The sequence below is a fragment of the Rhinoraja longicauda genome, chromosome 9, assembly GCF_053455715.1.
Source record: "Rhinoraja longicauda isolate Sanriku21f chromosome 9, sRhiLon1.1, whole genome shotgun sequence".
Taxonomy (NCBI): domain Eukaryota; kingdom Metazoa; phylum Chordata; class Chondrichthyes; order Rajiformes; family Arhynchobatidae; genus Rhinoraja; species Rhinoraja longicauda.
This window is the reverse complement of record NC_135961.1, coordinates 26118055-26143604: the sequence shown is the minus strand read 5'-3', so window position 1 is coordinate 26143604 and position 25550 is coordinate 26118055. Positions and strand designations below refer to the sequence as shown.

Sequence of the window (25550 nt, the reverse complement as noted above, 5' to 3'; positions counted from 1 at the left end):
ACACATACACACACACATATATTTATCTCTCTAGTTTCTTTTTTGTGATTTCCTCTAATTATTTGTTTAGCAACCTTTTTCTTTCAATCTTTCTCTCTCCCTCTCCCTCTCTCTTCCTCTCCTTCTCCCTCTCTCTCTCTGTCTCTGTCTCTCTCTCTCTCTCTCTCTCTCGTAAAAAATGTTACATGCATTAACACGATCCTTACCCACTACCCTACAACCTGTAAAAATTAATATTTAAATTCAACCGATAAGTTGTTCAAATAACATAGGCACCTTCTTGTTTTTTTTGTGATTCATGGATTTTTCCTATGTGAATATCTCATAATGACACATTTGTGGGTTAGCAGTATATTGTACCAACCCACTCAATTTTAAATCATTCAAAATTGAACTTCATAAACAAGGATAACACTTTTTATTTCTGTCAGATCAGGTAACCAATGAAAGTGATGTAGAATTCAACATATTTCAAACAATGATAGCCCCGCCCCTTCCTTACCCCAAAGAACAATATGTCCAACTTATAGACAATAATAATTACATTGTAATTTGCATCATTTTGTGTGGGTCACAAAACAAATTTTCAAACTATATACATAAACAAGTGTATCACTAAATATATATTTCAAGCAGCTTATTTACTTTACTTATGTTGCACTTTTTGAACTTTCTTACACTTCCTTTTAACGGTCATGTCCTGCAGTTTTCTATTCTTAAATTTGAGTCCATAATGTATGTGAACACTCACAAAGAATTAGACAGTTCTAGCCTTGATTCTTTCGCTGCACAAGTTCATGTCCTTGTATCCTTGTGTATTCTGTACTGCTTGGTTTATCAGATGGGAGATGTTGTTCCTGGTCATTTTGACATCGTCAAATTCTGTGCAAAACACTTTCTCACACACTTTCACAGAATGCTAGAAAGTATTCAGAAGGCACCATCAAGGAACCGAAGTCAGACGTAGATGTGTCATATGCTTTATGATGGATGACCATGAGGGCAGGATCAACTGAAGGTGCATCAGGTCGTAGTAGAACTTCTCTGCATGTCTGGCACGTTGAGGACAGTTCAAGTGAAGTGATGATTCTGCGACAGATGTGACCTGCGGTGTAAGCCGGTGTATTCACTTCAGGGAGATCAAGTAAAATGCTGCAGACTGCAATGTCCTGTTTTGTCTTGTTGGCATGGGAGATAGATGGAGATGGTCTCTTTACTCTATTCTTTGTGAGCGTTTGCAGTTTTAAGATAAATGTGTCAGAGTCAGGGGGAACAGTTTGCACTCTCGGCTGGCTTTATCAGTTCAGCAACCATTCGGAAAGCACATCGGAACTCCTTCGCTGATGGATTGTCTCGGAATCCGCCCTTTCGCCAAATAGTAGAGAACAAATTCTCAACAATATCCTGATTAAGCCGAGATGTGAACAGCAAACGAACGTCAGTGCTTTCCTTCATGTGCTGCTACAGCCGCAAGAAATTGCAAGCCGCCATCCCTTGACAAACAACACGTTTTTTGATCCAAGCACTGTCGAGCTTTGGAACACGGGCGAGCATGAATCAAAGAATGATTTATGTGCAGAATTGTCTGAGATAGGCCTCCTCAACTTCTTGAGGTCCTTGAAAAACCTGCTGTTAAATGAATCAAACAGTCCATCAATCATTTCAATGAACGCCGCCGTATAAACAGCTTCCCCAGGCAACTTTGCAAGAGCTGAATAGGTGTAGCCGCCCACTGCTGCCGAATGGCTGAGCACCTGCGCTGCCTTGTTAACTCTCATTCTGGAGAAGCTGTTTAGAATAAAGTGGCCTCTGGTCAGTTTATGGGCTGTTCTAATGGGCAACTGAGAATCAAGGACATAAAAGTCGCAAATATGTGACCATCGGATATGTTTCTTACTGCCATCCTCTCTCTTGACTTCAAATACATACTTTTCCAAATTTGACCTAGTGTTTTTTAACAAGTGTGGTGGGTCATGCATACAATAGATCTTGTCTCCCTCGTGGACGAAGAAACAACCAAAACAATCTGTCACACCCAATTTTGTGTAGAGTCGAACATTGCTTGAGCCTTGGTTACAAACCACGGCCTTAGGGTGTAGTCCAATGGCCTTCACCTTTTGTAAGCATTCTTTTAGTAATGTTTCCAGTTTGTCAGCCGTTGTGGTGTCTCAACTCGGTGAAAGACGCTCTTTGGTCTGCCCGAGCTTTGTTGGCCTCCCGGCAGAGCGAGCTGTCCGTCAAGGAATGTTGTCGACTGGCCCGCTGCAGACTGCAAGAGTACGTGCTGGGGTACGCACTGAAGCTTGGTGCAGCCAACGCCAAGGCCCTGTGGGGGAGGACCACAGTCTAGGGTCCTTCCGCTGCTGGACATGGGGGGCAGGTTGTGGTGGAGAGAGACGCCCCTCCAAATAAGGAATACTGGGTTAATGTCTGTAAATGTAAGTAAATGTATGTAAATTTGGAAGTAAATGCCTGTATTGAATGTGTAACCTCCGGAAATGTCGGATGGGCTTGTTAAAAAAAGATGTTTTGTAAGTGATATTTATTACTTGAATAAAGTAATTTTTGATATAGAAAAAAGTAACCTAGAGGTTGTTTCCATTTTCCCATCAAGCCTCTAACCATGAAAACAAGAGCATGGTTGGCAGGCCGTGACGTCTTCCCTAGGGATCCAAAGTCCTTAAAACCCTCCACTGAATCTTCCGTGATATTGTATGAGAGGCCTGCATGTAGACTCATTTCATCAAAGGACACTGCACAGAACGCATCCATCTCGGTCATTCCTGCTACCCTGCCTTTCAAAAGTTCAAAGACATTCGAGGGAAACCCAGGCCTCACTTACATATTACTCACCCACCTACGCAGTGATGTGATTGAGGGAAGTGCGAAACGCGCTGGCAGAACTGGTATGCACGGGGACTCTGGTGGTAGGGGGACAAGACAAGGACCTTGTCTGAATAACTCCATCAACTTCCTCAATCCTCTATTCACTAAATGCTGGAGTAACTCAGCAGGTCAGGCAGCATCTCGGGAGAGAAGGAATGGGTGACGTTTCGGGTCGAGACCCTTCTTCAGATTTCTCCTCAATCCTCTACGTCCGGACGCATTCCTCAATTGTGAGGCAAAGAAAGACAGTGCTGGTTTTTGCAAAAATTCACCAGCTCCTCTGGTCAAGTCACCAATTGTTTTACTTTCTGTAGTTTCCTTGTCCATTTTGATCTTTTCAACAGTTTGCACATGCTCCCTGTGGCCAGGTGGATTTCCTTTGGGTTATAGAGTTACACAGAATGGAAACAGGCCCTTTGGCCCAATTTGCCACGCTGACCAACATGTCCCACCTGCCTGCGTTTGGTCCGTATACTTCTAAACCAATCTGTGTGCTTGTCCAAATGTATTTTTAAACGTAATGATAGTACCTGCCTCAACTACCTCTACCCTACGTATAAAAAAAAATTGCCCCTCAGGTTCCTATTAAATCTTTCCCTTCTCACCTTAAACCTATATCCTTTCTGATTTTCTACCACATCACATAGATGTACAGGTTTTGTAGGCTAAATGCCCTCTGTAAAATTGTCCCTAGAGTGTAGAGAGTGGATGTGAGAGTGGGATAACACTGAATCAGTGTTATTCGATGATCGGCGTGGAGTGTTTCATTGCTGTACCTTTAAACTAAATGTACACAATGGCAGCCATGGTGGCAGTAGGGTTGTTATAGTTTGGGTCCACATGAAATAGCCTGGGAAGTTAAAAAAATTGAGCTAGCTTTTCAGCTCCCGCTTTCTAGCCAGCGAGAAATATGCTTGTATGTTTTAGTTTGCGGACGAGGAGATGGTGGTTTAACTTCTAGTCTACTCCTAATAGACCTAACCTGTGTATTAATCATTGCAAAAGCACAATGTTAGAAAAACATTGGCAGATTTTAAAGGAAAGAACACACAGTGCTGGAGTAACTCAGTGGGTCAGGCAGCATCTCTGGAGAACAAGGATAGAGGTGACGTTTTGGGTTGGGACCCTTCTTCAGAACGATTGTGTGGGTGGGGTGGGAGAGAGAAAGCTTGGAGAGGCAGGACAGCTCCTGGCAAGTGTACACAGGCAAGGGGGGTTTCTGACAGACAGATGATTGGAACAAAGGCCACAGAGATGCAAATTGTGAAGCCAGAGGAAGGAATGTGGAGGAGGGGGAGGAGGAAGAGGGAAATGGGTGCAAGTCCAGGTCCTAGCAGTAGGGAGGGGAGAAAGTGGGGTGTGTGGGGGAGGCGCAAGGGAAGGGGTTGTTAGAGGTTATCTAAAAGTGGAGAATTCAATGTCCATGCCATTAGGTTTTAAGGGATTTTAAAGCATCTGTAAAGCCAGGCAAACATTCAACTGCAGAGCGATCATTTTACACTCCTGCCTGTCCCCTTTAACCCCTGACTATCCTATGCACCTAATATATCTGTCTAACATGGTCATGAATACTGTCAGTGACTCAGCCTTCAGTGCTTTCTCAAGTGGAGAATTCCACAGATTCACAGCCCACTCAGAGAAGTTTCTCATTAATTCCTTATTAAATGCGCAACTCCTTCCTCTGAATTTTTATCTCTGGCCCCATATTTCCCATGAGGATAACATCCTCTAGTTCTTGCCCTGAAGGGCACCGTCGTTTAGTTTTGTAAGGTCGGCACAGTGCGGCTGGTGGAGCTGCTGCCTCACAGCGTCAGGGACTTGGTTCGATCCTAACTTTGGGCGCTGTCTGTGTGGAGCCTGCACATTCCCCCCCTGTGACCGTATGGGTTTCCTCCGGTTGCCTCCCATATCCCACAGACTCTCCGGGTTTTTAGGATAATTGGCCTCTGTAAAATTGCCCCGAGTGTGTAAGGAGTGGATGCGAAAGTGGGATGACATGGAACTAGTGTGAACGGGTGATCGATGGTGTGTGGACACGTAGGCCGAGGAACCTGTTTTTCATGCTGTATCTTTCAATCAATCAATTAAGATCACCCCTCATTCTTTTACACTCCAGTGACCACAGAATCAATCATCTATATACTAAAACTCTCGTTTGTTATCTTGTTTGTGACTGAACTTCAGCCAAAACGGTACAAGATAGCGTGACAATTTTAGGCCCACCTTACTCACCATCGTCACTTTAGGCGATAATGCAAGTAGTTTTATTGAAATCGGTGTTATATTTTTAAAGTTATTCACATGTTTAAGTTTAAAAGGAGGTGGGGGGGAGGGGAGGGGAGGAGGGAGGGAGGGGGGGAAGGGGGGAGTGGGGGAGAAGGGAAAGGGGAGGGGGGGTTGAGGGGAGGGGGGAGGACAGGGTGCTGCACCAATGCAGGAGAGGTTTGGGCCCAACGGGTCCACTTGGTCTAGTTTCCTATAAAACAACCTCTTCATCCCAGGAATTATTGTCTCAATCCCCTATTATCCCAAGGATATTGTTTCCTCTGTCACTTAATTTTTTGTCGTTGTCATTTTTACACCAGCAAGCACATCTTGCCCTATCTTTTTTCAAGAGAGTTTGTTCCCTTTACCACATTATTGAAGCACCACCCTTCCCTGGGTATTTTCCCCTGGAGCAGGTTGTTGTGAGGAGTTAAAAAGACATTTGCAAGGTCAGAAATTGTTATCACAATTTTAGTTTAATTCACTGAATATAATGTGATTCACTGTTGGAGTAAATATCATGCATGACCGCTTGAAGAATCAAGGCTGATCTTAATTATTTTGTAAGTGACCCAGACAGTTGGAAATTTGAAACAATTCCTCCCCTGGGGGATGGTGACCACAGGATAATTAAATTTATTGTGATTTGCGATTCTTATGCTCCAAAGATCCAAAGCCACTTATATAATTTGAAAGATACAATGGATCAACTGAAATAAATGGACTCGAGGTTATCCAAAAGGTTCCACAAGAAGCCAAGTGCACTATTTTTAAAAGACTATGGCTGAGAAATCACAGATGCCTTGAATCAGTGATTTAGTAGTTGTGATCCCAAATGAAACAATGAAGAAAATATCTTGTGTAAATCCTGGAGAGAGGTTCACTGAGACATTTACAAGAGCTTGCAAGAACATGTCAAAGAGGCAATCAGAAAGGACAAGAGACGTCAAGGACGACAGCACACCCCTGTTAAGATGAAGGACAGGGCTTGTGGATAAGTGTGAGGTTATCCACTTTGGTGGTAAGAATAGGAAGGCAGAGTATTATCTGAATGGTGTCAAGTTAGGAAAAGGGGACGTACAACGAGATCTGGGTGACCTAGTGCATCAGTCACTGAAAGGAAGCATGCAGGTACAGCAGGCAGTGAAGAAAGCCAATGGAATGTTGGCCTTCATAACAAGAGGAGTTGAGTATCGGAGCAAAGAGGTCCTTCTGCAGTTGTACAGGGCCCTAGTGAGACCGCACCTGGAGTACTGTGTGCAGTTTTGGTCTCCAAATTTGAGGAAGGATATTCTTGCTATTGAGGGCGTGCAGCATAGGTTTACTAGGTTAATTCCCGGAATGTCGGGACTGTCTTATGTTGAAAGACTGGAGCAACTAGGCTTGTATACACTGGAATTTAGAAGGATGAGAGGAGATCTTATCGAAACGTAAAAGATTATTAAAGGGTTGGACACGTTAGAGGCAGGAAACATGTTCCCAATGTTGGGGGAGTCCAGAACAAGGGGCCACAGTTTAAGAATAAGGGGTAGGCCATTTAGAACTGAGATGAGGAAAAACTTTTTCAGTCAGAGAGTTGTGAATCTGTGGAATTCTCTGCCTCAGAAGGCAGTGGAGGCCAATTCTCTGAATGCATTCGAGAGAGAGCTGGATAGAGCTCTTAAGGATAGCGGAGTCAGGGGGTATGGGGAGAAGGCAGGAACGGGGTACTGATTGGGAATGATCAGCCATGATCACATTGAATGGCGGTGCTGGCTCGAAGGGCCGAATGGCCTTCTCCTGCACCTATTGTCTATTGATAGGGCTGGCAAGTTTTGGGAACCCTGGTTGCCGAGAGATATACTTTAGACTTTAGAGACACAGTGTGGAAACAGGCCCTTTGGCCCACTGAGTCCGGGCTAATTAATCTACAAACCTGTATGTTTTTGGAATGTGGGAAGAAAGTGGAACACCCGGAGAAAACCCACACGGTCACAGGGAGAACGTACAAACTCCGTACAGACAGCACCCATAGTCAGGATCAAACCCAGTTCTCTGGCGCGGTAAGGCAACTACTCTACCACTGCGCCTCTGTGAAACCCCCCAATATATAGATATAGATATAGAGATTCCAGTCAGGAAATTGTAAGGAGGCATACATCAGGTTTAGGCAGTCAGGATCAAGCGAATCCCTCGACGAGCACAAGATGTGTGGGAGTACACTCAAGAGGGATCGCAGGAGAAAAGCATGAAAGGCATGAGATGGATCTAGCAGGCAAAGTAAAGGAGCATTTCAAGAGATTCTACGCATACATTAAGAGTAACAGGGTAGGTAGGGAGGGTTACACCAGCACTTTGTGTCCCTTTCTGTAAAAGAGCGTTTGGTGGCGCCGGCAATGGCTGCCTCGCCAACAATCTGTCTGTCTCTTCCTTCGTTGTGTTTTAATAGTATGTGTTAAATGCATGTTTTTAGTGTTCTTTAGCTTATTTTATGTGGGGAATGGGGGTTGGGGGGGGGATTGGGGGAAACCTTTTCTAATCTCTTACCTCAATGGAGATGCGATTTTTTTCCGTATCGTTTCTCCGTACACACTGCGGCCTAACATTGAGGAGTTGGCGGCCTTTGCTGGAGATTGATTTTTGAGAGCTCCACTGTGGGGAGCCCGTGATCCCTTTGCCAGGGATCGCCCTCGGAGCTCCAGCCGTGGGTGCTTGCTGACTCACGGTCTCTGGTCAGAAACCGACTTCGGGAACTCCAAGCCATAGGAGCTTCGACCGCCCTGACGCTGGAGCTTTGATCGTCCCGACGCGGGAGCTTCGAGCGCCCCGACACGGGTGCTTCGACTGCCAGCTGCAGGATCTTCGATCACCCCGACAAATGGATTGACTGCGCCGACCGCGGGAGAATAAAGAGGAAGAAGTTTGGACTTTATTGCCTTCCATCACAGTGAGGAATGTGGGGAATCCGCTGTGGTGGATGTTTATGTTAACTTTTATGTAGCTGTGTGTCTTGTTGCTTTTTTTCTTCATACGGGCTGAGTGGTAATTCGCATATCACTGTACCTTAATTGGCACATGTGACAATAAAAGACCTTTGAAACCTTTGGTGCTGGTTTATAAAAATAAACCCACAAAGTTCTGAGAGCAACAGGCGCATGTGAACACCACCAAAAGCATATGAGTCACGCACCATCCTAACTTGGAATTATCTCATCGACCGTTCATGATCATCGTGTCTTTATCCTGGAACTCCCTCCCCTGCTGCCTTACAGGGAGAATCTCCACCTGCAGGACTGCATCAGTTCAAGGAGGGTGCACACTATCACATTCTCAGGGGCTATTGTGGAATGGCAATAAATGCTCACCTTTCCAGCAGCACCTACATGCGAAAATTAAAAGGAAAAAATATGTTCCTTTGCAGTTTATATTCCGTACGTTTTCTTTCCTCAGTTCTCAGGCACCTGCTGTGACTAGCCTTTTAACTGTGAACTTTTTGATGGGTATCTTCATTTTTCTCTGTCTGTTTTCTCACAGTCTGCCTGTCAACGCCTCTTTCACATTTCTATTTCTGTCATTATGAGATCTCAAGTCAATTTGCATTTGTCTGTTGTATTTTTCTGTACATCAGTGTTTATTCTGTGCGATCTTGTCGTTCTTGTTCACCTTCTTTTCCAGTTCAGCAGTTATGCTTGCAACGCCTGAGTCAACAGCTGAACAGCACATTGTTGTCTCGAAGAATAGACCAGGACAGCTAACCACCATAACAGCCTTAGGTTTTTTTTGTGCTCTTTGAAAGACTCTTGTTTGCTGCACCTGTGTGTTGCTAGGTGATTCAGTGAGTGTTTACATAAGGATTCCCAATTTTGAACTCAGGTTACTTAGGCAGAATTGAAAGCTTTGTTGCACAGATTATTGCATGCCCATTATTGCTATAACATGGAAATCTTCAAACTGAGAATGTTGTGTGGATTTCAAATATCTTTGTAACATAAATGACAATTAAATTTAGAGAGATTCACTGTGAAAATGAATTAATTCTCCAGCCAATTTCCTTGAAAGCATGAGCAATGTGATGGTTGTGTAGAAAGGAACTGCAGATGCTGGTATATACCGAAGATAGACACAAAGCGCTGGAGTAACTCAGGGGGTCGGGCAGTATCTTTGGAGAAAATCCTTTTTCTACCGAGATGCTGCCAGTTACTCCAGCCCTCTATCTGGAGATGTAATGGTTAGAGACGATTACAAGTCACTGTAATGTCTGAAGAAACATCACCTTTTCCTTCTCTCCAGAGATGCTGCCTGTCCTGCTGAGTTACTCCAGGTTTTTGTGTCGATCTTCGGTTTAAACCAGCATCTGCCGTTCCTTCTTACACAGGTCACTGTAATGACTCCTCCGGAGCTTATTGAGTCTCTTACTCTGTCGTTGATAAGTGATAAGGGATCTTAATAAATCTTCTGAAAGGTTATCTACCCCGCTTCCCAAGATAATGCAGATTGTAATGGTTAAAAGATTAGAGACAAAATGTGAATTTCCCTGAGCACCTCTAAGTGTGTATAAGTGACATCAGTTCCCTACATCAGAAGAAGGGTCTCGACCCGAAACGTCACCCATTCCTTCTCTCCAGAGATGCTGCTTGTCCCGCTGAGTTACTCCAGCAGTTTGTGTCTATCTTCACTGTAAACCAGCACCTGCAGTTCCTTCCTACACCCTACATCTTGCCCGTGTGCTAATTTATTAGGTGTAAATCTGGACAACAATTGTATTCTCGCTGTTCAGTTGCAGCATATTTCACATTCAAAGTTAAAACCTATGCTTAATTATGTACTTTCCAGACAGAATTCACTTAATATATACTTGGAAGAGTAATCCTCTTTTTCTCCCTTTCTTTGGGCATTCTGAGATCATAATTAGCATCATGTAATTTGAAGTTTGCTTAATTTGCTCTACTATCTGAATCAGCTCCATTCATAAAACTCTAACCAGTGAGCTCATATTAATGTCAAAATGAGAATACATTGTTAGGAAATTATTCAGTACCTCATGGGCGGCACAGTGGCACAGAGGTAGAGTTGATGCCTTCCAGCACCAGAGACCCAGGTTCGATCCTGACTGACGGGTGCTGTCTGTACAGAGTGTGTAAGTTCTCCTGGTGACCACGTGGGTTTTCTGTGGGTGCTCCGGTTTCCTCCCACACTCCAAACAGTACAGGTTCGTAGGTTAATTAGATTTAGTAGAAATGGTGCCTAGTGTGTACGATGGCGCTGGTGTACAGGGTGATCGCCGGTCAGCGCGGACTAGGTGGGCCAAAGGGCCAGTTTCTCTGCTGTATCTCTAAACTAAACTGAACTCGCTTCCACTCGCTTCCACTTATTAATTTCATGAAGAACAATTCCTGGAACAGAATGTTGTAAATGATTGTAATTCCTGACCTCCGAGGATAGTAAATGCTTGATCGTCACGTGTATTCAAGGACATGATGGACAAACGTCCTGACTGTGTGGATACATGGATCGGGTGGAAACGGGACCAACTTCAGCATAATCAGGATCTTATAAAATGGAGGAGTGGCTCACCTTGCCTGTTGGCCTGCTTTACTTTCTGTTCTTTATTTCCTCATTGTTTTGTCCATTCAAGTGTGAATAACGCGGGGTATTGCCTCCAGCGGCCTCAAGGTCGGCTTCAGGAGGTGCCCCCATTCGGGGCACAGAGGCGGTCAGAGGCCTGTAGAAGCCTGGGGTTTACCTGGATCGGACCGGACTTGAACTTTGGACTGTCCATCCTCTCTCCAGATGCTGCCAGTCCCACTGAGTTCCCCCATCATTATGTGTTCTACAGATTGTAATTCGTGTTAGAAATGTTCACAATTAAACCATTTTTTGCCTCTTTTATCCATCACCTAATCTTTACTTTCCTCCCCAGTGATCTGGCAACAGATTAATAATTTAAATTTACACTTTCCAATTTCAACTCTGAGTATCAGCTGGGAATCTTCAATCTGATTTACCCGATTAGCACGAGCCTCAGTTGCCCATGGAGACGGCGTTGAATGTGTTGACTTTTTAACTCCAAAGGCCCATAGAGAGCACGGCACAAAGTGCTGGAGTAACTCAGCGGCTCAGGCAGCATCACTGGAGAGCATGGATGGATGGGTGGCATTTTGGTTTGGGACTTTTCCTCAGGCACCTACCCATGTTCTCCAAAAGTGCTGCCGGACCCACTGAGTTACTCCAGCAATGTGTGTCCTCCTTCATTCACCAGCACCTGCTGTGCCTTGTTTCTCCAAAGAGAACATGTGGATGAACGACGATCGCTGTTTGTTCAATATGCCTCGGGCCCAAAATCTTATGGTAACTTAAATACACACATAAAAACAAATCTCAATAAAGTTGCACTCTCTGAAAACCACCCAGCCATCTTTCCAAACTCACAAGTTTCCCGTTTTTAATATTCCTGCATAGAGATGAATAGTTTGTTCATCAGTTTAGTTTAGTTTCATTTAGAGATACAAGATGAAAGTAAGCCCACCGAGTCCGTGCTGACCAGAGATCATCCCGTATACTAGCACTATCCTACATACTTTTTTTTTCTTCATATTTCAGATACAGCGCAGAAACAGGCCTTTTCGGCCCACCAAGTCCGCGCCGCCCAGCGATCCCCGCACATTAACACTATCCTACACACACTAGGGACAATTTTTACATTTACCCAGTCAATTAACCTACATACCTGTACGTCTTTGGAGTGTGGGAGGAAACCGAAGATCTCGGAGAAAACCCACGCAGGTCACGGGGAGAACGTACAAACTCCGTACAGTACAGCACCCGTAGTCAGGATCGAACCTGAGTCTCCGGCGCTGCATTCGCTGTAAGGCAGCAACTCTACCGTTGCGCCACCGTGCCGCCTTAGGACAATTTACAATTTACAGAAGCCAATTACCCAACAAACCTGTGCGTGTTTGGATTGTGGGAGGAAACTGGAGCACCCGGAGAAAACCCTCGCAGTCACAGGGAAAATGTACAACTTCAGTGTAGACTTCACCCGTCAGGATTGTACCCGGGTGTCTGGTGCTGTAAGGCAGCAACTCTACCGCTGCGTCACTGAGCCACCCACAGTGCTGCCCAACTGTGCATAACGTCTTGAAAAGCAATGCATTTGCACTGTCTTAATCTGTGATTATCAAAACAATTAACCCTGCTACAAAGAGAGAAAAAATTACATTGAAAGGCATGCAGTTAACCATCACCTGTCTGACTAAAAACCTTAGCCCTGCTGATCTCAAGAAGAGGCTTGAGAATCCGTGTCACTTTGGGAAGAGCTATACAGGCTGCCAGGCCTGCCGTACGCTCTTAGAGTGACATATCTATGCTCAGAAACACATGAACGTAGGAGCTGGAGTAGACTACTTGGCCCCTCTAGCCTGCCCTGCCATTCAATATATCGTGGTGATCTGCCACAGTTGTCAACTCTTCCTGTGTGCCACTTCTGCATAGCCTTTATTTTCCCCACCTTTCAAAAATCTATCCGCCTCCTTTTAAATTACCTCCACTGATCCAGGTTCCACAACCCTGCAGGGTGGAGATTTCCAGAAATTCATGGTCCTTTTCAGAGCAAATTCTAAAACCATTCGATCAACAGCTCTGGCTCGCTGCTTCTCCACTGCCGAGTATGCCTGCGCAGTATGGGAGCGCTCAGCTCATGCAAGGAAGATTGATCCTGTGCTAAACACAAGCTGTCACTGCATCAGTGGATGCATGAGACCTACCAAGACTGGCAACATCTACCTACTCTCTGGCATTGCACCTCCTGGAATCAGAAGAGCTGTAGCCAGTCAAAAAGAGTGCCTCAGACAATCAGAGGGTGAAAGACACCCCCTACATGACCGCGCTCAGCGTTTGAAATCACGCAGAAGTTTCCTCTCTTCTGTCCATCCCCTGGACTGCAGTGCATCGTCCAGAAGGCTCAAACTCTGGGAAGAGAGACCAGGGAAATCTTCGGAAGACATTCACATGCCAATCGATCCCTTTGAGAAACTCCCACCAGGTTCTGACCAACCGTGGATAACCTGGCGCCGTCTCAACAGACTGCGGACAGGCATGGGGAGGAGCAAATCGAACATGCTGAAGTGGGGATATACTGAAGATGCGGCAGACTGCGAGTGCGGACGGGGCCACCAGACTATGGAACATATCCTGAGCTGTGACATGCTGCATGACACATGCACTGTAAAGGATCTTGCAGAGGCCAATGACGTGGCGCTAACATTTGCTCGCTATTGGCGAACAGTTGTGTGATGACATGAAATATATATGGCCCGCTTCGTGAAGAAATTCCCAAGCGCCTGTTGAACTAACTGCTACCTTATCTTTCTAACTGTGTCCCGTCGTTCAGGATTGTTCCTCGTTCTGTTAGGATCTTTCCTGTTTCATTCTTCTTAAACCAATGGGAGTAATTTTGAGGATTGCGGCAGTGCTGGGTTGGAAAACGTCAAGCCGGGGATGAGTTTGTGGTGTTTTACAATTTCTGAATTCAACATTAGACCTGGGATTTTTGAGACTACAGTTTTAATTCTGGGTGGCTATACTGGAAGGAATTGGACATCAGCAAGAATTGTTGAAGTAGTCAGCAAACTGAGTTAACCTCAACAGCACAAGGCTCTGGTGGTTTTAAATCCAAAACCTCAAATGCTTGTCCTAGGAATGGTTGCCAACATTGGATGGTGGTTCCTGCATGTAAAAGCAAAGTTGTCTTGTATGAGGAAACAAGGAAGAAGAGTCCTGACCTGAAAAGTCACGTGCCCATGTTTTTCAGGGATGTTGCCTGGCCCTCTGAGTTACTCCGCCACTTTTCTGGTCTTATATGACGTTGATAATGGACTCCAAAAACCTGTGGGGGCTGAAAGAACAATCTCCAGGACAGCCACGTCTGCTTAAAAGGTTTCTGTGGTAACATCACCCTGTTTACCTTAAAGATGGCACGATGGTGCAGCGGTAGAGTTGCTGCCCTAGAACCTAGCACCAGAGAACCGGGTTTGATCCCGACTACGGATGCTGTCTGTACGGAGTTTTACGTTCTCCCTGTAACCACGTGGGTTTTCTCCAGGTGTTCCGGTTTCCTCCCAGACTCCAAAGATGTACTGGTTTGTAAGTTAGTTGGCCTGGTAAAATTGTAAATTGCCCTGAGTGTGCGTGGGATAGTGTTAGTGTGTGGGGATCACTGGTCGGCGTGGACTTGGTGGGCTGAAAGGCCTGTTTCCGCATTGTATCTTTAAACTAAACTACACTCTTGTCTGAATGTTACTCTTGTTAGAGACGGGACGATGTCCATGAACAATTAAAGCTATGGCTGTAAAGATTTTTGAGGGTGGACATGGTGGAAATATGTCCAACTTCCTGACTGAGGGGAGTGGGAAATATTTACCAACTGAGATTTACATGCAAACAGTTAGCTTTTTAGAACAAGCACTTAGCTTTAATGTCTTTTCTCCGAATAGCCTGAAATGTTGCCTTTGGAGTTTAATGATCAGGTTTCAAGAATGGGTAACTGGCAGATCCTGTGTGATATTTTATTTTCCTCTTTCACTTCATATCATTTCATACCAGGTCCGTACATTACAGGAAGTGGCTTGGTTCATTTGACTCTGCTGCTCCTGGGATCTCCTGTCACTCAGCAGAGTTTATGGTTCATAATTAAAGTAACGACGCAGCTTTCTAAAGCAGTCACGTCACACCATTACAAAGAATAACAAGGGAGTAGTTCAAGGGGAAGGATCACCGTTACTTTTCAGCGGAAACTGGCAGTGGAAAATAAACCTAGGTTTACCAGAAGTGGCAACATTTCAAGAGTAGATTTAAAAAAAATTGTTGATATGCAAGCAAAGAATTTCACTGTGACTTCTCAACATGTGACAATAAAAACGTATTCAATATCGGTCTTTGTGTCATTTCTGATCTTCACAGCACTCTGGTAGAAATGCCATTGGTGCATCAAGTAACAATATTACTCTGATGGTGTCATCAGAACAATGATTGGTGCTGGCACCATCACGGGTGATCATCCACCAATAAGTGATGAAGACACAAGGTTGTGCAGATGCTGGGATCTTGAGTGTAACACAAAGTGCTGGAGAAACTCAACGGGTCAGGGAACATCTCTGGAGGGAATGGATAGGTGACGCTTCAGGTCGGGACTCTTCTTCAGACTGATGAAAGGCCTCCCTATTCTCAAGCATGCAATCTTTCAGCCTACTCAGAAGAGCAGAGTGATGTTATTAGATGCAAGTTACCACTGAATGGGCAAAATGAAAATCGCCCTCATGTCAATTGGTGCAAAATGCATTGGTTGACGTTCTCTGCAGGGTCTCGTAGCTTACAGGAAGTGAATGGAAGTGGAATCATTTCAAAATAAATTCGTCACAATAATAAGTTTAGGCTTATGATTGTCACCTGCACTGAGGTGTGGAAAAAAGCTTTGTGTTGCAGGCTATCCAAAGAGATCTGATATACTATACATAAGTACAATCAAGCCAAACTCAAGAACAATAGATATAGCAATGGCAAGGGTATATAGTGCAGCATATAGTTCCCAACATTGAAGCACATCAGTTTCATGGACAAAGTCCAATGCCTGCAATGCAGTAGAAGTGAATCAGACAGTACTCAGGCTTAGGGAAGGACCCTTCAGAAGCCTGAAAATGGAGGGGAAAGAAGCTGTTCCCGAGTCTGGTGATGCACATTTTCAAGCTTTAGTACTTTCTGCCAGACGGGAGCAAGGCGAAGAGGGAATGACCGAGGTGGGATGAGTCTTTAGTTATGTTGGCTGCTTTTCCGAGGCAATGTGAAGTGCAGATGGAGTCAATGGTGGGAAGTCTGGTCTGTGTGATGGGCTGGAGTACATCTACCAACTCTCTGCAATTTCTTGCACTCTTGGGCAGAGCTGTTCCCAAACCAAGCCGTGATGATGCAATCTGACAGCGCTTTCTATGGTACAGCTGTAGAATTTTGTAAGAGTCATTGGGGACAAGCTGAATTTCCTCAGTCTCCTTGGGAAGTGGAGGCATTGGTGTGCCTTCCTGGCTATCACATCAATGTGCTTGGTCCATAACAGACCGTTGGTAATATTAACGCAAGCAACTTGAAGCTTTCAACCATTTCCACGTTGCACCATTGATGCCGATTTTGGCATGTACTCCACCTGAAGTCAGAAGGTCGGATCTATGAATGTTGTCTTAAATTTACCTTTCAAAATATCATGTAAAGTATTAAACTGACAATGCATAGCAATTCGCTTCCTGTTGTACCAATGCAGCTGTAACTAATAAATGCTTTCTTTCAGACCCACAGATTCTGGACTTCTGGCAGACTGCCCACCACATTATACTCGAGTCAGAACTATTTACAGACAGCCAGAAGTTTCTACCAGCACCTGGACTAATTCAGTGGCAAAAAAGCATCACTAAGCTAACTTTGTCTGTGGTGGCAAAATTGGTTTCTGTACGACCAAAGTCACTGTCGAGGGATGCCATGTGCAAATTGGCTTCTGAAAGTGCTGAATTTCACCCCCGTCTACTCCTTCCTCATCTTCTACATTCAGAGTTTCTTGAAGTACGTTTGCTGACCCTGGAGACAGTGTTGTTATGGCTGGAAGAGAAAGATTTCCTCCAGCCCAGAGAGACAGATGGGAATGTACTGTTCCTCTTATCAGGAATTGAGGACACTTTGAAAAAGCTAGCAGTGCAAGAAAAACACCCAGCATGTCTTGCCAAGGTGAGGGATTATCTCGATATAGTAACACGCCATATCGCTAAGAATTAAAGAATCACAGAGTATCTCAAATATAACTTTAAACTTTTGCATATTTATTTAGAAGCCGTGCAAACAAAATGAGACGGTAGCCGTCCTATTAGTTTTATGTAACAAAGTAAGTTAAGGGCGGCACAGTGGTGCAACGGAAGAATTGCTGCCTTACATTACCAGAGACCCGGGTTCCATCATGACTATGCCTTACATTGCCAGAGACCCAGGTTCGATCATGACTATGCCTTACATTGCCAGAGACCCAGGTTCGATCATGACTATGGGGTCTAAAGAAGGGTTCCACCCCAAAAATGTCACCTATCCCTTTTCTCCAGAGATGCTGCCTGGCCTGCTGGGTTATACCAGCATTGTATGTCTATTTGTCAGTGCAGAGTTGTACGTTCTCCCTGTAACTACGTGGGTTTTCTCCGGATGCTCTGGTTTAGACAATAGACAATAGACAATAGGTGCAGGAGTAGGCCATTCAGCCCTTCGAGCCAGCACCGCCATTCAATGCGATCATGGCTGATCACTCTCAATCAGTACCCCGTTCCTGCCTTCTCCCCATACCCCCTCACTCCGCTATCCTTAAGAGCTCTATCCAGCTCTCTCTTGAAAGCATCCAACGAACTGGCCTCCACTGCCTTCTGAGGCAGAGAATTCCACACCTTCACCACTCTCTGACTGAAAAAGTTCTTCCTCATCTCCGTTCTAAATGGCCTACCCCTTATTCTTAAACTGTGGCCCCTTGTTCTGGACTCCCCCAACATTGGGAACATGGTTTCCTCCCACACTCCAAAGACGTACAGGTTTGTAGATTAATTGGCGTGGGTAAAATTTGTAATTTGTCCCTAGTGTGTAGAATAGCGCTAGTGTCTGGGGTGATCACTGTTTGGTGCGGACTCGGTGGGCTGAGGGATGTTTCAGCATTGTACCTCTTAAATTTATTCCAAAAAAGATTTTAAAGTCATGAAAGGAGCAGTCGCTGAAAGCACTCTCATTGACGACTGAAATGGATCGCTTTACTAAACCAATAGACCAAAGAGCACAATCTAAAAGTGTTCTAATAAATGACATTGGCGTCTATTTGAAATCTAGCACAGCTTATGTGTATAGTTTTATAACTAATTGCTATGTCAAATATTCCAGGTGCTGAACATATTGTGCCACTTGGATATTGAGGGACTGTTTCCTTGGATAGTGAACGTTTCAGTGATGAGTGAAGCCAATCTTCTCAGGTGGATCTTGTCATTGGCAGATACCACAAAAAGCAGGTATTCTTCAATACTTCAACTTGAGTGAACATGCATGAATGTTAAGATATTTGATATGCCTTTGGTTGTTGACAGTCAAGTCACTTGGTTTTTGAAATCTGAACAGTCTGATCTGTCTGGAATCGTGAACTGCAATTTAATGAAAGTGTTTACCGTGACCCTATCATTGTAGCAGCGTATCATTGTGTTTGCTGTGCTCAAGGACTCGTTCAGAAATCTGGAGTGTTTTTGAAAAGGTAGGTGCGGCATGAAGCCTGAAAAAAAGATGTTATTTTCAGCCGTCCGTTTTTTTTTCTTTGCATAACCAGATACCATAGTAAATTTCAGACCTTGAGTTTTATCACAACTACATTTTTGTGCTGGAAAGTTACTAAGGCCAGACATGGGATTATCTGCCAACTCCATGCAAGTTCAACCTCACACATAGTTACGTTCATTAAATGTGCACGGATGTGGTAATTACTGAATCTGTTCTTACCCTTTCTCTTTCAACTTATAATGTAAATAAATGCAAAATGAAAATGAAATATTGGCCTATACCACTCGCCCTCTTTGCAAACTGCAGGTGCACAATTGGACAAGAAACAGCAAAAAAAACTTTGAAAGTTCAGTAACTGATAAAAGATGAAGGTATCACAAAATGCTGCAGTAACTCAGCGGGTCAGGCAGCATCTCTGGAGAGAAGGAATGGGTGACGTTTCGGATGAATATTTCTTGGGAAAATCCTTTAAACGAGAGCCATTAGAAAGTCCCTCAGTGTTTTGTTCCAAGTTGTTAGATGTGCAGAAAGGTAATATTACCCCATCCTTTCCAGCTCTCCACTCTTAGATAAGTTTCGAGGTACAGCGTGGAAACAAACCCTTCCGCCCACCGAATCTGCGCTGACCAGCGAACACCTGTACACCAGGCACAGAAGCCAATTAACCTACAAACTTGTACGTCTTTGGGATGTGGGAGGAAACCCACATGGTCACAGGGAGAATATACAAACTCCCTAGTCAGGATTGAACCCAGGTCCCTGGCGCTTTAAGACAGCAACTCTACCGCTGAGCCACTGTGCTGCCCCAATGTACACCATATCCTCCCCTACCCGCGTGCAGACACACACACGCTCACACTCACATACACTCGCACACCTGCTGAAGTTGTCCAAATCAAGATTACATGTGGATCATTGTTTTCACCATTACATTAACAGAGCACAAACGAGGGCGTAATCATTTATTGGTGTCAACAGGAGAAAGAGATTCATCTTATCAAGTCAACAGTTTTGTGACGAACCTAAATGCTGCCAATCCCATCCACCAGCCTTGGCATTGTTTAGTTTAGTTCTGAGAATCAGCATGGAAACAGGCCCTTCCACCCACCGAGTCCACTCCGACCATCGATCACCGATTCACACCAGTTCCATGGGTGCACCTTTTCCAGCATGACGATATCTTTCCTACACAGGGTGACTAAAGCTGAACACAATACTCTACATGTGGCCTTATCAATGTCCTGTACAACTGTAACGGCCGCGGGACCTGCTTCCACGCTGTATCTCTAAACTAAACTAAAAAGGGGATGTAAAGAGAAATTGCGGGTGGGTTGGCTTAAATGACACAGCGGTGTGATGCTCAGACCTTTGACGGTACTATCTGTAAGGGGATAGCACAAAGATGTGACGTAGTTAGAAATGAATGATTCAGAGGGAACACTAAATTAGACTTTTTAGACTTGGTTTTAAACACGGTTTTAGACTTGAAATGTGGTTCGCCCTTTACACTTCGGGAAGTGAGCATTGAAAGTAGTAGGTGATTTATGGTTGATGAGTTAGAAACCAGTGCTATACATGTTGATAGCATCATCACATGTACACAATCAAATAAGGAAATGATACCCACAGTGCTGAGTCAAAACAGGAAATGTACAGTCCAATTTCTGGATGACTCAGACTTTTGCTGGAAATTAGCACAATCCCTCCGCTTCACATGATTAATGTTCAAAAAACAGTTGCAAATGGGTTTTCTATTCCAGATTACTAATGAATGTATTTTTAATTAAAAAGGAACGTTTATTCAAAACGGGTGTCAGGGGTTATAGGGAGAAGGCAGGAGAATGGGGCTAGGAGGGAGAGATAGATCAGCCATGATTGAATGGCAGAGTAGACTCGAGAGGCCGAACGGCCTAATTCTGCTCCTATTCCATATGACCTGATGACCTTTTCTCCAGAGATGCTGCCTGATCCGCTGAGTTACTCCAGCTTTTTGGGTCTATCTTTGGTGTAAACCAGCATCTGCAGTTCCTTCCTACACAAAGACCTTTCATCTTTGAATTGAATGCAGAGTAAAGCTGCCTCCAAGCAAGTTCCTTTAGCTTGCAGCTTGGGTTATGCAGCATCCGTTAATGATAATTGTTTCTCTGAGTCATCAACAGTGATTTGGTGCTAATATTTTGGCACTGAGTTGGAGGTGATGCTGTGTTGTCAAAGGTGTTTCGGCTCGGGAACTCCCAGCTCAATCCCAGCCAGGATCTCAGCTGCCTACGTTTCCCCCAACAGTTTTCCCTCCACGCCGTATGCTCTCCCCTCTCTGCCTTGTGTCGGTACCAATGACGAAGGGTCCTGACAAAAAACATTGGCTGCCATTTCCCTCCACGGATGCAGATACTGGTTTACAAAAAAAGAAGCAAAGTGCTGGAGTAACTCAGCAGGCCAGGCAGCATCACTGGAGAAGATGGATAGGTAACCAATCAGGTCGGGACCTTAGAGCTGCTGAGTTCATGCAGCAGTTTTCGGTTCAAGCTTCCAGCATCTACGGTCTCTTGTGTCTCCATTGTTAGCAGTGAGTTCCTAAGCTGAGGCACATTTTCCCTCTCTGGTGGCACAACTCGAAAAAGAGAACAGCAAGTTCTCATCTGGTTTTACCTGAGTTTTTCCCCATAACCAATATCACTGAAGTAGATAAAGACAGTAACTGCTGGAGTAGCTCAGTGCTCAGAATATATCTCCTAAAATTAGTTCTCACAAAATTTAATTCCAGATTGCCTGTAAAACCCTTTTTTTGAATTGCACCTACAAAATGATGACTCGTGGTGAGAAGGCAGCACTTATAGTATTTACAATCTATATACTAAAACTCTTGTTTGTTTGTTTGTTTGTTTGTTCCTGAACGACAGCTAAAACGGTACACGATAGCGCGACAATTTTAGGCCCACCTTACTCACGGTCGTCCCTTTGGTGCTAATGGAAGGTTTTATTGAAATTGGGGTTATATTTTTTAAGTTATTCACATTTTAAAGTTTAAATCTATCTCTTAGGGAGGGAGGGGGTGGAGGGAGGAGGGGAGGATGGAGGAGGGGTGGAGGGATGGGGAGGGGAGGGGGGAGGAGGGAGAGGGGAGGGGAGAGGGAGGGGGGAGGGGGATGTGAGGGGGAGGGAGGGAGGGAGGGGAGATGAGGGGAAGGGGAGGGGAGGGGAAGAGAGGAGGGGGAGGGGGGGAAGAGGAGGGGGAGGGGGAGGAGGAGGGAGAGGGAGAGGGGAGGGGGGATGGAGGAGGGAGGGGGAGGTGAGGGGGGAGGGAGGGAGGGGAGATGGGGGAAGAGGGAGGGGGGAAGGGGAGGGGGAGAGAGGAGGGGGAGAGGGTGCTGCACCAATGCAGCAGAGGTTTGGGCCCAATGGGTCCACTTGGTCTAGTGAACACTATATTTCAAAAGTACTTAATTACCTATGGATCCCCAAAGTCATTTAAGATTTGTTATCAAACTTTTTTTTTCCTGTACCTGTGCCTGTTCTTTCTGAACTGAACCTACACACAATTTTGGTTCCTCACTATTGTGTTCAAGCCAAGACACATTATCATCTTCTCAAGTCACTCATTTTGCAATGCAAATTAAAATTCAGTGGATGTAAATTTTAAAACAACATCAAATACTGGATATAGACACTAAAAGCTGAAGTAACTTAGTGGGACAGGCAGCATCTCTGGAGAAAAGGAATGGGTGGCGTTTCAGGTCGAGAACCCTTCTTCAGACTAAAATCTGAAATAAAAATGAAATATGCTGGAAACACTTAGCTGATCTGGCAGCTAATATGGAACAGGAATTGTTTCTCATGTAAGCCTCACTGTCAGAATCAGGAAAGTGAGAAAACAAGTTAGTTTTACGTTGCAGAGTGGCTGGGGGAAGGATTGATGGGACAAAAGGAATATCTCTGATAGATGATACCAGGGCTGCTCAGGTGGTCCTGGCATTTATCAAGTCATCTGGGCAATAAAGTAATGAGAGGTTGGAAAGAGGGAAAACAAATAAAGGGATATGTTGAAACTGATATGTTTGTCAGTGATATTGCTGACATCTGAAACTAAAAGGAGAACTTAGAACAGAACAGCACAGGAACAGGTGATGGCTTGCTGAACTAATCTCATCTGCCTGCACATGATCCATCTCCTTCTATTCCCTGCACTTCCATGTACTTATCTAAAAGCCTCTTAAATGCCACCCTCGTATCTATCTCCACCACCACCCGTCGCAATGAGTTCCAGGCCTCCATCATCCTCTGTGTAAAATACATGCCCTGCACATCTCATTAAAATTTCCCCCTCACTTTACACCTATGCCCTCTAGTGTTGGACATTTCCAACCTGGGCAAAGGTTCTGACTGTCTACCCTATCTATGCCTCTCATAATTTTATACACTTATAAAATGATACAAAAGTGGAGGGTTTTGCAGATAGCGAAGATAGTTGTGAAAGATTGCAGCAGGATCTGGATCGATTGGCCAGGTGTGCTGAGGAATGGTTGATGGAATTTAATGCAAAGAAGTGTGAGGTGTTGCATTTTGGGACGCCTAACAAGGGCAGGACCTGCGCAGTGAATGGTAGGCCTCTGGGGAGGGTTGTAGAGCAGAGGGATCTAGGAGTGCAGGTGCATGGTTCCTTGATGGTCGAGTCGCAGGGAGATGAGGTGGTCAAAAAGGCTTTTGGCACATTGGCCTTCATCAGTCAGAGTATGGAGTATAGAAGTTGGAAGGTCATTTTGCAATTGTATAAGACGTTGGTGAGACTGCATTTAGAATATTGTGTTCAGTTCTGGGCACCATGTTATAGGAAAGATGGATATGGACCAAGCGCAAGCAGGTGGGACTAGTGTAGCTGGGACATGTTGGCCGGTGTGGGCACGTTGGGCCGAAGGGCCTGTTTCCACACTATATCACTTCATGACTTCTATGAAGTCTTCCCTTGACCTCTGAAGCTCCAGAGAAAACAATCGTTTTTTTCCCTGTAGCAGAAACCCTCTAATCCAGGCAGCATTTTGGTAATGCTCCTCTGCACCCTTTACAAAGCTTGCCAAAATCCTATAGATCTGCATCATAACTTCCTTCATCTTATATTCAAGGCCCCTAGCAATTAAGGTAAGCATACCATATGCCTAAGGTAAGCATACCATATGCCTTCTTTGCCACCCTACCAACTTGTGCTGCCACCTTTAGTGAGCTATGAACTTGAGAATGTTGGAATTACCCAGCACATCAGACAGTGTCTGTGGAAAGAAGAAAACTCAGCTAATAGTACAGATGTTAACCTTATGACAGCACTTGACAGTTCCAAAACAAACAGAAACTATCTGAAATGACTCATTCCACGTTGCTTTGTGAAAGTTCTGTTCTGTAGCACAATGAATCTTTATTCATGGTGTGGGTTGCATTCAGAACCCAAATTCTAACACACAAAAGCACTGAATATTGACCTGATTGTTAGGGAAAGTTACAACATGATGTAACTTTGGTTATATAACATGGCACTGAAAAATAATTTGCCTGCAGCACATACCGCACAGATTATTGAGGGTGTGGACAGGTATGTGGCAAGTCATTGTCCAACGACTCTGACATGAATCAAGTTATAACATTGCTCTGAAGCAATGTTATTATGATTGAAAGTGCAGGAAAAAACCTAAGTAAATATTGTTCCATTTAGTTCTCGTCCTGTTTGCTTCCAATTGCAAACCTATAAATCATTTGGGAAGATGGCATTGAGCTGACCTCAGCTAGCGACCAAGTGGAGGAATATCCAGGCAGTGGTTAGAGGAATTGGCACAGAAATTTATTTCTGGGTATTCAAAACCGTCATTATTACCAAGCAAGAAAATTGCTGACAGTAGCGAGTTGGAGGACAGTTGGCAGACTCTGGGTTAATTGCATGCAAAGATGTGTAGAAAGGAACTGCAGATGCTGGTTTAATCCAAAGATGGACACAAAAAACCTGGAGTAACTCAGGCAGCATCTCTGGATAGAAGGAATGGGTGACGTTTTGGGTCGAGACCCTTCTTCAGATTGATGTCAGGTTTCTGTCAACAACAATGACTCAGCGGATACAGATAGTGGACGCATGTCGCAAGTGTGAGAAATAACACCCCTTCATAATGAATATCTCAAAAGTCCCTAACATCCCATCCTCCTGCTATTTGGTAATTCTTCAGTGCTCTTGTTAATGTTTGTTTATAAGCATTCAGATTTTGCAATTATTGCAACTGCCACAATAATACCACAGGAAACAATTTTGGGTGGGTTTGTAGTTGCAGTTAACCATTGGATAAAAATAAATACAAATTAACTGTCAAACTGGTTGATGGACGATTTTACAAAAAAGATTGAATTCTCTTTTGTGCTGAAAACTACCAAGTAAAATAGATTCAAATTCATAGTTTTGCATGCACCAAATATTATTTGTTAAATCAAGATCACATTATTTATATTAATTTCATAAGATCAGTGAGGTTTGATAATAAGACAACATTTCTGTCAATAAACCTCATAAATCTGAACAATTTGTGTTTTTATGGAAGGAATTAACAGCAAGGTAAAAATAATTTCAATCTTAAGCAATTTAAAAATGAAAAATATTTGTTCCTGACATTCATATGATTGCAATTTCCAAACCGCCTTTTTACTAAATTATAGTTCGTCAAACGTTCCTGTTTGGAGATGGGTTTTACACTGGAAATTCTATCAGTGTAACATTTTATGTATTAAGTTGATAGAAATTTATTAAAAGCTACTTCACGTGCTGAGAAACTGATTCCAAATTTGTGAACTACTTGCAAGATGATTATAAGCCTTGTTTTACTTTACCTGCATTAAATACTACTTTGCATACGGCATGGGCCTAAGGCCCTGGACCATGCCTTGATTAAGGGTTGTGATCTGCTGAATTTTGTTTAAGGTGCCTGACTCTACATTGACTTCCTGGGAATTTGAGGCATCCACTTTCCTCTAAACTGGTAAAGATTCATTGCTCCTACTTGTCCTCCCCACAACTCTTCACAATACTGGTTATCTTCTCAGCTCACTCCTCTGATCTTATTTTCTCTGAA

General features: G+C 44.1%; 1 protein-coding gene across 1 annotated transcript in view; it reads left to right on the top strand.

The window, feature by feature from the left end:
* thada (THADA armadillo repeat containing) overlaps positions 1-25550 on the top strand; it is a 335484-nt gene that overhangs the window by 251063 nt on the left and 58871 nt on the right. Inside the window, exons 31-32 of the mRNA XM_078404988.1 lie at positions 16463-16893; positions 18073-18197. Of these exons, the coding sequence (XP_078261114.1) occupies positions 16463-16893; positions 18073-18197 (556 nt within the window). The remainder of the gene's footprint in view (positions 1-16462; positions 16894-18072; positions 18198-25550) is intronic.